This window comes from Lichenostomus cassidix, chromosome 2 (assembly GCF_008360975.1).
Source record: "Lichenostomus cassidix isolate B80296 chromosome 2, HeHo_3.0, whole genome shotgun sequence".
Taxonomy (NCBI): domain Eukaryota; kingdom Metazoa; phylum Chordata; class Aves; order Passeriformes; family Meliphagidae; genus Lichenostomus; species Lichenostomus cassidix.
The window spans coordinates 61,118,767-61,131,773 of record NC_139482.1 but is presented as its reverse complement, the minus strand read 5'-3'; the positions used below and the strand labels follow the sequence as shown (position 1 = coordinate 61,131,773).

Sequence of the window (13,007 nt, the reverse complement as noted above, 5' to 3'; positions counted from 1 at the left end):
TGTCTGGGATTCCTCCCAGGGAGAAAGTCCTTCATGAACTTCTTCAATGTGGGTCCTTCCCATGGCTTGCAGTTCCTCCTGAACTGCTCCAGTGTGGGTCCTTTCCATGGGTCCTTTCTGTAGGGTGCAGTCCTTCAGGAATGGATTGCTCCATCATGGGTCTTCCCTGGGATCACAAGTACTGACAGAAATGTGCTCCAGCTTTGCTGCATTGGGCTGCACTCTCCATGGGCCCACAGGTCCTGCCAGGGACCTGCTCCAGCACAGCCTTCTTATGGGGTCACAACCTCGTTTGGGCATCCACCTACTCCAGGGTGGGTTCCTCCACATACTGCAGGTGGATCTCTGCTCCTGCATTGACCTCCATGGGCTGCAGGGGCACAGCTGTCTCACCATGGTCTTCACCATGGGCTGCAGGGGAATCTCTGCTCCAGTGCCTGGAGCACCCCCTCCCCCGCCTTCTGCACTGACCTTGGTGTCTGCAGGGCTGTTCCACTCATATGTTCTCATTTCCTCTGACCTGGCTGCTGTGTAGTGCAGCAGTGTTTTCCCCTTCTTAAATACATTATCCCAGAGGTGCTGCCACTATCATTGATGGACTCGGCCTTTGCCAGTGGCTTGTCCATCTTGGAGCTAGCTGGCTTTGGCTCTCTTGGACTTAGGGAAAGCTTCTGGCAGCTTCTCACTAAAGTCACTTTGTAGCCTGCCTCCTTGGCCCCTGCTACCAAAACCTTGCCACACAATCTCTCCACCCCAAATTCAGGTCATTTTCAAAGACTTGTGCATCAAGTTTCCAGTTCTCTTCTGTTTCTGTCATTCTCTGTCCTGCTCCAGTCTTTTATTTCTATCCCCTTTTCATCTGACCAACCTCTTGGCTCCTCTGCTGTCTCCTTTGCTTTCCTCTGTGGCCCTTCATTGCCTTTTCTCATCTCTTGTACGACACTGTCCCAGTTTCCTTGCTAAGCTCTTTGTGACTGCCCCATCCACCTTTTTGTCTGTACTGGACATGATCCATTTGTCCAGTCTCAGCCTCTTCTCTGGGAGAGCAGCTGACACTCCCACAGTCACTACTTTGCATCATCCCTGAGATGCTTGGTGCAGCTGCAGTGCTAAGTTTTGTGGGATGTCAAGTGTTTACTTTTTTATTGTACATTGGTGATTTGTAGGTTTTCTCTGCTCTTTTGTCCAAGCTACTGGACATAGAGGGATGTATATTATTTGGTACAGTGACAGACCAGTGGCATTAGCTCTTTAAACTGTCTGTAGCACTTCTAAAGATCATTTTTGTGAAGGATGAGTTGAAATTTTTGTATATGTAGAACGTTGTCCTAGTGATAACTCCAGGCATGATGATGATGTCCTTGAGTGTCAGGTGTATAAGCTGAAGCGGGAGCTCTGGAACGTGCAAAAGCTGTCAGAACATGCACCAAATTTTCCAGCCAGTATTGCAGACTGTTGAGTGCACAGGTGGCTTCCAAGCAAAACACAGACTTGCTTTGACACACTTGGCACAGCATGTGGCACAGCTTGAGGTGTGCTTGGCTCCTGTGGTACTGTTGAACTGCAGGTGTCCTTAATTTTTCCCTCAGTGATTGATTGTTCTTTCTTTGAGGGGGTTAACTCTTTTGTAGGCTGTACATCTTCTGACTGTGTATATTCTCCTCCACACCTGCGCTGCACTGTAGGGTCACTGAAAAAACCCAGCTGGCTTTCTCCATGGGGAATGTGTGGCAAATATCCATTGCGTATTAAATTCCATTCCATTCTATTCAGCTATCTCATGGTATTCCTGAATTGCCCTTTTGTCAACAGTGAACAGTTAGTTTGATTGGCCTGGTTGAGCATGTGCTTTTAGTGAGGGTTCCCAACCATGCCAGGACAGATTCACAATTAAATTGTGATCAGTTGCCTAGCACACACTAATAAGCTTAAAATCAAAGAAGAAAAACTGACTGCCAGCAAGCAAAGTGCCAGTTTTATTACCCTCACAGTTTCTTGCCCTCCTAATTAAAATCTCAATCAATCCTGACCACCACCTGCATCTATAAATGTCCTGTAAGTGTCACGTAAGGTGACTTGGTGTGACTGGGAACATGCACACGGCAGGTGGTGCAGGGTGTTTGCACCAGGCACAAATGACATGCAGAGCTCAGCAGTTGTTTTCTTTCTCTGATTATTTATGTTTTTAGAATGAACTTGAGTGGGGAATGACTGCTCATTCAACCCCATGTCCTTGCTTGCACTTCCATGCAGAGACTCTTTGGAAGGTCCTGACTGTAGACCTGTTTTGTGCTCTGAGCCACATGACCCGAGTTACAAAAGGCTTGTGTTTCCACAGTGTGATAGGGCTGTACAAATGATACTCTTGGCCTTCCCACGTGGGCAAAGAATGGGCTGCAGCATTTGGCTTGCAATGGCATTGTACGCTTGTGTCCAAAACACAAACCCTGCTAGCTCCTGCCTCAGTGTTTGAAAAATGAACATTAAATCCTCCCCTGCTGCATGGGCCATAATGTGTGTCTGTGCTGGCAAAATGTAAATTGCTTGTAATTATGACAAATCATGTGTAGTGCTCATACTGTGAACTACAAAGCTTTTGTCCACTGCTGCTTATCCAGCTACTTAAAAAGCTCTCCTGATAAAGTGCATGAAGCTCAGAAACAGCCTTCCAGGTTTTGCTGTTCACATTTTGTTGAGGACACTGAAAATAATTTGGTCTGTTTGAAGAACTTGGTTCTATTCCCCAGAGTTTCTCTTGATGTAGGGGAGCAGGAGCTGGACCACAGGATAAGGAATGCTCAGCAGATGAGCAAGATGAAAGCAAGTTTGGCTATTTAAAAGGAACTCTGAGCATTGCTTTTGATCTGTGTTCTTGATAAAAATCCCTAGTGCTGTTCATACTTCCAGTAACAGCTGCAGGCATTTAATTGCTCCTCTTTCTGTATTACTGGACAATCTTTCTTTCTGCTTTGTTTGGTTATGTATTTTCTGCAATAAGGAGTGGTTTCTTCTATCTATTTTGTTTGTTTCAGCAGATGCTAAAAAGTGGGTATGCATGAGAGAGCAATCTGTGTGTTGCTTCACCTTGCATGAGCACAGAATGCCATGCACAAGAAGTAACTGCTGGGATAAATTGATGTTCTTTTCCATGCACTGTTTTACTTCAGTTTATGGTCAATGCTGTCAGCATGTGGCAGTCATGTTTACAGAGCACCACTGAGTCAAACGTCCTAGCTGGATATTTTAAAATGTTGGATACCTTCATAGCCACAGGTATTTGGAGCTGTAATTGTTGAGATAAGAGCACTGCAGTTTGTGAAGCACAGAATTTGATCCTCCCTTCCAAGTACAGGGCTGCCTGTCTTGGCTAGGCACGCTATCTGTCCATGTCAAGGGGAGTCCCAACCCACTGCTGGGTATAAATCCTAGCTGAAGTATGTGGGATCATCTGGCACAGTAGGTCTAATCCAAAGCCAAGTTCTTCTCAGTAAACACTCTTTCCTTTTTTCTTTTAGCATCAAGATGGTGCTGATGTGGACAAGTGGGGACACATTCAAGACTGCTTACTTCATCCTGAATCAGGCCCCTTTCCAGTTCTCCATCTGTGGACTCTTGCAGGTTTTCGTGGACATCGCTATCCTGTTGCAGGTTTACTTGTACAGTAACTACCCTCAGAAGCCTGTGTCCCACACTGCACACCCAGCCAGCACCAAGGCCCTGTGAGGACCTAGGCTGGACAGGTTGCAGGTCAACAGAGTCAGCCATGGCATCTCTTCTTCCACTTGTAAATACTCCTGTGTTGCTGAGTTGAAAGCAGAAATTAGAACAAGGATAAAAAATATGGCTGCGCTTCCAGCTCAGGAGGTTCTCTGTTAAATAACCTGCTCACTCTGTTTTCAGACTTAGCTGTACAGAACTGTTTCTTGGTGGGGGGAGGGGCACTTTATTTTTGCATATGTACCTATGAGCCTTATCAATTCACAAATGTTTGTATATTTAATCACAAGGGCTGGATGGTTTGTGTTTTTAATGCTATTTAAAATATTACACCACAGAAATTATAGGATATTTTGTCTGAAACTTCTACCTATTTATATAATATAAAGTCTGTATATTGCTGGGAAGTTTGTGGCATACACTAGCATTGAGTGTCTCCACGATGGAGGAAGAAGTATTGAAGATCAAATCCAGGAGCTTTCTCTCTTCTCCATAAGGGTGTCTGGTGAGCAGAGAGGGTGGGGGTGGGAGCCCCTGCAAAGAGGTGAACAGCCAGAAATGAGTCAGCCACAGATGGTGTAAAGCTAAAGAGTGAGCAGATGTTTACCCCCGATGCAGGAGGATACTTGGAGGAGATGATGGAGGGGGTCTGTTAGTGCTGGAGCCATGTCTAGAGCTGGCACAGCCAGTCAAGTCTCCAGGCAAAAGGAGGAGCCAGCAGGAGACTGCAGGGAACTTAGGCAGTCGTGCTTTGAAACTGTGGGGTGCAGGAATAGCCTGGTCTGCACTTGGGGGGCAGCACTGCCCCTGCAGCTGTGCACAAGACAGAGCTGGGCTTCAGGGTGTCTTTGCCAAACCAAGGGGCCAGCAGATGGCTGTTGCCAGTATTGTCAAGCAAGTATTTCTAGGTGGTGATTGAGCCACAAAGATAGAAGCAGGTCCACTTTCATTGGTTCAGAAATGAAAAAGTTTGAAACAGAGAAAAAGCTGTATCCCCTGGAGTAGGACCAGCATGTGACAGGTTGATTTGCTGAGGCTGAGATTTGTGTTCATGTTGTTCAATGCCAAACAAGAACCAGTTTTATGTTTTGGGGTGTTTCCTGCATTGGCCCAACAAGGAAGGAGTCCACATTTTCCTTTCACCGTTGTGAACTTTTAGGCTCTTAAAGAAGAGAGTCTTCTCTTTTAGATGCATCAGCAGCCTGTACTTAGAGGGACTGAGAAAGCTGAAAGAGCAGAGTTTACATAGATGTTATCTCTAAAGGCTGTTTGCCACCACAGGTCACTGTGCTCTGTCTGAGCGCTGTGTGTTACATGCATCTGCTGGTGGTGTGGATGTGTGGGGGCTGTGACCAAGGCCCTGGGCTTCCTCATGGAGCTGCTGTCATGAAACTGTCCTGGGTGATGTGAGTAGGCAGTAGCAAGGCTCTTGGTCCCAGGAACAGCTATGCCTGTACTGCTTCTTTCATGAGGCTTCGTCCCTCTGCTGGGTGAACCCTGTCTGGCTACAGGCAAAGTGTTGGACAGATTTTTCAGAATAATTTTTTCTCCAATAATAGCCCAAGAGCTGCTGTTTTCTTACCAGTGGCAGCAAGTCTGAGGTTTGATAACTTCAGTGTGTCAGATACTTCCCCTACTGTGCTTTCTTTGGGAACCTCATGATTTGAGTCTGGACTGTCTTCACTGGTGACAAACTGTCCAGTGGAGGGGAATCACACTCTGTCCAGGAAATGACTCCATGCTCTTTGTTCGATACCATACTCTTCTAGGCCTGAAGTGACCTTACAAAGACAATGTACTCAGCATGGCAGACTATGAATGTTTTGTTCCTCTCTTTTCTCCAGTGTTCTGGTTGCGTTACAGGAACATCTGGGCTTTTGTCTTTTTTAATTGAAAACTTGCTTAACAACTGGCTTCTCTGGTATGCTGCTTTAATGAGGATTGTACTTCTACTGTTTGAAAACAAACACTTTCTTGTGTGTTTTAATGGTCTGAGGCATTTTTTTAATAACTTGTAATGGTAAGATTTTTGTATTTGGTGGTCTTTTTCTAACATTCTGCGAAACGGGCATGTAAGAAATTAATGGTTCATGAGAAACATACTTCTGTATGTTACAGCTTCACCTGCAAGTGCACACTTCTGACCTCTTTGGCTTTGAACTATAGGTATTACTGAGGATAGAACAATTTGTTTTTTCTTTTTGGGACTCTTCCTTGGGTCAGTTTTTGAGTTCGTCATCAGTACCCAAACCAGCAAGCTCTGCAGACTAGTCTCATTCACACCAGAGTAGCAAATGCTGGAAGAGAAGTCAGTGGAACCACGTCCAAGTCATCTTCTGTATGTGTGGCATTTTGCAAGTAGGACTCTTGGCCAGGAACTCTAGAACTTCTTGCAAGGTACTTTAGGGACAAAGTGTTACAGAACTTCTATTTTGTTCTCTAATTGTCAGGAAGTATCTGTTTCAATGATCGCCTCAGAGAATAAGAAATCAATTACTTTAAATACATCTCTTTGAATGTATGGCACATTTAATGGACTTTATTTTTTCTGTCAGTTGCAATGTTTTTTTAAATAAAAATTACCTGTTATATATGAATTGCAGTGTTGCTTTGTTTTGTTCAGGTACAAAATGTGTGCTTCTTAACTCTTATTATAATTCATATTGTCGAGGAGCATTGTTGATAGGAATAACTAGTATGCTTTTTCCTTCTGATGAGTGGGTAAGCACAAGGCATAAATTGTCCTGAAGTCATGATGCACAACGGGGATTCTGGATTTCTGTCCCCTGCTTTTCCATACATTCTAGGGTAAACTTAACCCTCATGACCACATAACTTGTTTGCAATGCTCACAGTAAAAAACAAATTACTAACAGATTATTACATAGCTTTTAAAAAACCATGTTTCATGCAAACTGCAGAATGGGTTTGAAGATGGGACATAGATGAGGGATGTGTTCTTGGCAGCTGCAGCACAGAAGATGGGGACACTGAGTCTGTCATCTTGTGGCCAACTGCTGCCCCAAGAGGAGTCTTGGCCACCCTCGCTGTTCATTCTGGATGGGAAAACAAGCCAATGTTGTTAGGAGCAGCCTTGCAGCTGCTGTGCACCTCCTGGATCCTGCCAGGCTGCTGATCCAGGATGTGGGGCTGGCATGGGGAGGTGGTTTGCTATTGCTGTGTGCAATGGCTGTGGGAGCTGAAGAAGAGGAGTTGTGGAGGAGAGAGGGCTGGAGACACAGGAAAGAGGGTGGGGAAGGGCAGGAGGCGAGATGTGGGAGAGACTGAGCTTGCTCAAATGGAGGGCTGAAGGGAGAGACTCCTGAAGGGGAGGGAAAGAAGGAAAATGAAAACCTGAAGGGTGAAGTGTGGGACAAAGGAGGAGGAATGTGAGGATGGGAAGTAAACCCTGCCTGCTCTGTTGCTGTCTGCTGGCAGTGCAGACCCAAGCAGTTCTCACAGCAGTCAAGTCTGCTGGTCACTCGCAGTGGCTGCACCTTCTCTCCCAGACAGTAGTGGCTGCTGCTTGGCATTCACTGTGGGGTAGCCCATGGTGGGGCTGGCCCTAAAGGAAACAATGGGGAACTCTATCTCTGGGTTCAGCCAGAGCAGCGGCCCGGCCTGTGTCCTGCTGGCTGGTGCTGCACTGCCCCAGGCCTCCCTCGGCAAATCTCTCCCTCTGCTGTGCATGGCGGGCAGTGGTCTGCACTGCAGCTCCGTACAGGGAGAAACGTCATGGTTAGATGTTTGAGATGCATGCAGTTAGGTGCTACTGAAAACATTTTAACGCATAAAATAAAGCTCACATTCGGCACTGGGTATTAAAGCAAAAGTTGGCCCACAGGTTGTTTGTTAAATTTGATTGTGATCCTTAGCTTAGGTTTGAGAGCCAAGCAGGCTTCAAGGACCTGACAACTGTAGCTTTGTTGGAGGCTTTCTGTAAGAAAGAAGACATCAATGTGTGAGTCAACAATGCCAATAAACACTGCCTGGATACCTGTGCCAACAGGAGTAAATAAGAGACAGGGACTAGAACACAATGTGACGTTCACGCTGGAGCAGGGGGCAGATCTTCCTGTAAACAGCCTTGTAAGGCAGCCAGTCCCAAGTGGATGTCAGGATCTAGAAATGCCCTGACAGCAAACAGCGTTTCAGACTCCCATCTGGCCCTTCTGTGTCCTGGCTTATGTGCATTTGGCTCATGTATGTGCAGGCTGGGAGACTGAGGGGCTTCAGTCAGCCTCAGATGGGCCAGCAGAACCACACAGGGATTTCTCTGCCCATCAGCCCTTCCAGGCACCTCTGTTCTCTTTCATGCTTCACAGTCCTCAAAGGCTGTGGCTTGTAGGTGCCAAGGAAAGCCAAGGATGTTTTGTCCCCTGAAGCATCTGCTGTGAGACTGCCATAGCCTTTGCCCATTCTGGCCTCAGCCATGTGGGACAGCAGCCTCTGGCTTACAGTTGAGGAGATGACACAAGTGTCATATTTTTTCCTACCCATTACTGATTTTTCTTACCTGAGGCTGCTGTGAGGTAGGAGGTAGCTGTGCACATGCGCTGTATGAGCTGAAGTTGTGTTTGACTTTGTGCCATTCTCTTTAACTGTGTCCCTTTACCTGGTAACACATCCTTAACTCTCCTAAGTTATGGGTTTTTTGATTTTTATTGTTTTTATGATTTATGTTTTTATGATTATTGTTGCCAGCTGCTAGAATTTGTATTTCTAGGTCCATGCACGCTGCCACCAAAGTGGACATGTAGAAGATGTGGCTTTGCTCACCTGTTTTGAGTCTTTGTCCCATATGAGAGAGAGGAATATTTTTTTCCTTTTTTTCTTTTTCCTTGAGGCAAAACTAGTGTGCTACAATTGTGAAGCACTAAGCTGTTCAAAGAAACAGGTAACTACCACTGGCACTGGTGTGCCTACAGACAGCAGTGTGGCATTTATTATAGTTAGAGATAAATGGCCTTAAAATCATCTGTGACCTATGTCAAAGAAAACCATCCACCATACACAACAAAACCAACATTCTCCAGCAGCTCATCAAAAGTAATAAGCATTACCCATAACAACAGCTGCCCTGGGTGAAACTCATTCTCCTCTGAGTATCTTTTATGTCTGGCAATTGTGCATCACAACTTTATACAGCTTCCAAAAATAATTTGTTTAAAAGGTTCCTGGTTTATATTTGTTTCCTCATCTGTCATCCCAATAGATGAAATGAAACTTTATTAAAAGCCAGGCTTTGACGAGGAGACATAATGAGTGGGTTTTGTCACTTTATTAAAACTCTGTGCATGCTAGAATTAATTATGTGCCTTTTGAAAAATACAAAGAACTTGCCATTGTAAAACAATAGCAACTTGATGGAGAACAGCAATAATATGGTGTGTGTCATCACTCTGTTTTTCCACACAGCTGCTGAGCTGCAGTTTGCTGTCCCAGTGCTGTTTTTTCATGCTGCAAGGCCAAAAGCAGCATTGATTCATGGTTATTTGCTAGCACTGCAAGCATGAAACTCTTCATTCTTCGAAGATGTCTACTCCAGCGTGGCTTTTCTAGTAGTAAGGTAAGGGTGCTGACAGTTTGTGGGCTTCACCATCTTGAGGAGATGCATTCTGCACCCTCCATGCACACTAGCAGTGGTCACTTCATTGACATTGGAGCATAAAACACAGCTGGTGTGTGTGATAAGTCACAGGTGGTGTAGTTCACAAATCGTTTAAGAAAGATAATAAGTTCTAATCCTCTCTAAGGCAGTTCTCTACTTTTGTTAAGTTCTGCTTTTATAAAGATAGTTTCTGTTTTAAACCAAGCTGTTATGCTTGTAAGTAGCCTTGCACAACCCCCCACGAGGCAGCCACAAGGCAGCCTAGCCTTGGCACAGCCCCCACCAGGAGCCTGCGCAACCCCACAGTGAGGACTATGCCCAGCAACAACCGCAATGCAGAGCACACCAGCCTAGACGACTCAGCGGCCAATCAAGACTCACAAAGAGACGCCAATCAAAGCCCACAAGGGGACACAAAGGGAGGAGAATGCAAAGGACTATAAAAGATGGTTACTTGTAACTATTGGGCGCGGTGCCGTGGGTGCAGCAGGAGACTCGCCCAGCCCGCCCAGCGCTGTTTGGCTGATATCTGCTTGCTTTTTAATTAATAAATTCTTTAATTAGATCCACGTCTCTGATTGGCTTTTTGAGACCTAATTTATAAGAGTGTGCGTGAACAAAAGCATCATGAGGAGTGAACTTGTGAGTTCACCTGGTGAGTCTGTTGGGTGTCATCTGAAGACTGAGCATCTGAATGCCACCAGAAAATGCAGTGCTGGCCCTCAGCACTACACCACACTCTCCCCCTGCTACTGCTCCCTTGATGGTTTGCAATCAGCCGGCTGCAAAGCTGCATCCCTGATGTCAGACTTTAATAAACCTTAATGAAAGAAATGCCTGGATCAGGAATAAAAAAACAATAAAATTAAAATCTTTAATGGGTCACAGCAACCCAGTGCTGACATTGCTTTGCCAGAGTCTGAGTCAGCCCAGGCACCAGCCACCAGCCCTTGGCCCTCCTCTCCGGCACAAGGAGTGGATGTATTTCCAATGCTGCTGGGCTGTGAAGGATGGGCAGAGCCCTGGTGTGAGCACCTGTGTTTGGTTTGCTTTCAGTTCAGTACAGCCAGGGCTCTGCAGACCCAGGTGCATCCTGCAGAGTAGGGGGGCTCAGTTTTGCTGCCTCCATCTCCTGCAGTGCTCAGCAGCAGGAGTTACTTCACATCAGCACGGTGAAACACCACCCGCCACGCCCAAATCACCAGACACAGTCAGCAACAAAGCTTTTAACTTTTATTAAAATAAGAGTGTAACCTTTCTATTTCCCTTGCTTCATTCCTATAAGGAATGGCTTAATATGAGTGTTTGCTAATGTACGGTTGGTTTTACAAGATAGGCTGAGACAAAAAACCCCAAACAACAGACCAGATAAATCCCATCTTCAATACATCAGGTTTTGTTCCGTTCCTAGCAGGAGGAGAATATAGAGGGTGAGACTGCATGGCTTTAGTACAAATAGAGGTGTAGGTACAAGAGACTGTTGGGTTCCCTCTCCCTCCATTCCCTAATTACATCCCACCTATAGGAGCACTGAAAGACCCACACAGCATCCTGACTTGGACCAGCTACACAGCTCCTCGAGGGTGGGGGCTGGAAAGCTCATGTATGGGGCTGGCATCAATAAAAAAACATGCAGATGCCACCATATGATTCATTTTCCCTTTAAATTGACTTAAATCCTTTGAGAACTAGGAAGAAGAGCCAGAACACTATAATGACAGGATTGTCTTTTTCTCAGTAGGAGGGCAAAACCAAAAGGCTACTTCCTAATGCAGAGAACAGCAGCTGCACTGCAACTCGAGGCCAGAGGCCACTGAAGGTGTCTTGCTGGCTTCACTGGGTTTGGATTACTTCTCTGCTCCTGTCTGCACATGAAAGCAGTCAGTGCCACCACCACTGAGGAAGACTATGGGGAGCTGGGAGTCACTGCTGGTTTAACATCACCCTCCCCTTCTTGGGCTGCGTGTAGTTCAGGTTGGTTCAGTTGCCTGTTAAATACATATCTTGATACATGAGAGATGGAAATAGTTAACGGAAAGTGGAGAAACATCATAATTGGTAATGGTATTTGTTATATTTGACTGTTAGCAAAGGAAAAAAACCAAGTTAACATTCAGTACCACAGTCAGAAAGACTTTTTTGTACGTATATTTCCGTCATGGGGCTAAGATTCAAAGCTTAGGATGGTAAATATGCATCTCTACTAAATAATGCAAACTGTGCTCACACACAATGCAGAGCTGGCACCTCCAGCTGCGCTTCTTTATCCATAGAAGACAAAACCAAGCCCCTGGTAAAGCTGAAGGGATGCTTCTGCTCTTCTCTTGCCCTCACCCCTTGGCTCGTCTGAGGTTTGTGTTCCTTGTGTTCCTGGAGGGGCTGCCAAAACAAACATGCTGTGGGGACTTGCAGCAAGGTGAGCCTCTAGCTCAGCCCCTCACACAGGAGTGCCATCGAGCAGGGCAGGGAGGAGGTGGCATGCTGGTTGCTCTGCCACATGGCACTCTGGCACAGGCTGTGCTTCACATTACATTCTGCTGGCTGGCTATGTTCAATGGCTGCTCCTTGGGCGTACCCAAAAATACTTGCTCAATAGAAAAGCCCTAAGAAAAGCAATGGAGCAGAGCTGTACTTGGCAGAGTTTCTGGGGGTACTTCTCAGAGGTCTCTTAGATCAGAAATTGGTCTTTAGAGACAACCATATGTGTGTCTGCCCCTCATTTATGCAGTTCTTGGGGTTCTTCCTGCAGAACTGACATCCCTTGTCCACTGCTTCTTGTGCTGCCAATATATGTTCTCAGCTGTTCAGGGTCAAGAACTACTCTTGGCTTACTGATCCACCAAAGGCAGACCCTCCCGCCCAGCACCACCTGGCGGGTATGTGGCACTGAGCCCCCTTGTACTGTCACCACCCGGGAGCTCAGTGTTCTCTTGCCACTGGCGCACCTGCCTGCTGGCCACTCGCTGCTGCTGCTCCTTCAGCTCACTGTAGGAACGGGAAAAGGTATGAAAGATGGATGTGACCGGGAAAGCCATCAGCAAAATTCCACTCAAGATACTGCTCAGGGCTACCACCTGTCCAGGGATGCTACGAGGCACCATGTCCCCGTAGCCAACAGTTGTCATGGAGATCACAGCCCACCAGTAACTGGTGGGGACGCTGGTGAACTCTTGCTTGGCTCCCAGTTCACTCTCAGCCAAGTACACCAGCGGTGAGAAGAGGGCCATGGCGACGCAGAGGAAGAGCAGGAGCAGCCCAAACTCGCGGGTGCAGCGGCGTACGGTGAGCCCCAGCGTCTGCAGCCCCAGCGAGTGCCGCGCCAGCCTCATCACATACAGGATGCGGAGCGCCCGCAGGAAGCGCAGCACCAGCCCCACTCGCTCCAGGTACTTGTTCCCAGCTCCCCCGCTGGGCTTGCTGCTGTTTTTTGTGGAAACCACATCCACAATCAGAGAGATGTAGAAAGGCAGAATGGCCAGGATGTCGATGATGTTGAGTGGGGTTTTCAGGAAAGCGCACTTGTTTTCTGCCTGGATGGATCGCAGCAGGAACTCAAAGGAAAACCATGCCACGCACACCGTCTCCAGCACAAAGATGTCATAGCACTTTCGTGAGCATTCACCCTGGGGAGAAGAGGAGCAGGAAACACATCAAAGGGGGAAGAGATTTAGCCAGGGAG

The 13,007-nt window shown here is 46.6% G+C and overlaps 2 protein-coding genes across 3 annotated transcripts in view; one reads left to right on the top strand and one right to left on the bottom strand.

Annotated features, from left to right (window-relative positions):
- The window catches only part of SLC66A2 (solute carrier family 66 member 2), a 64,069-nt gene extending 57,755 nt beyond the window's left edge, over positions 1-6,314 (top strand). For both annotated transcript variants that reach the window (XM_085051725.1, XM_085051724.1), the window contains one exon: positions 3,516-6,314. In XM_085051725.1, the coding sequence (XP_084907851.1) occupies positions 3,516-3,723 (208 nt within the window). In that variant the 3' untranslated portion in view covers positions 3,724-6,314. The remainder of the gene's footprint in view (positions 1-3,515) is intronic.
- Positions 6,315-10,547: 4,233 nt separating this feature from the next.
- KCNG2 (potassium voltage-gated channel modifier subfamily G member 2) overlaps positions 10,548-13,007 on the bottom strand; it is a 64,748-nt gene continuing 62,288 nt past the window's right edge. The window contains exon 3 of the mRNA XM_085051723.1: positions 10,548-12,951. Coding sequence (XP_084907849.1) covers positions 12,157-12,951 — 795 coding nt within the window. The 3' untranslated portion in view covers positions 10,548-12,156. The remainder of the gene's footprint in view (positions 12,952-13,007) is intronic.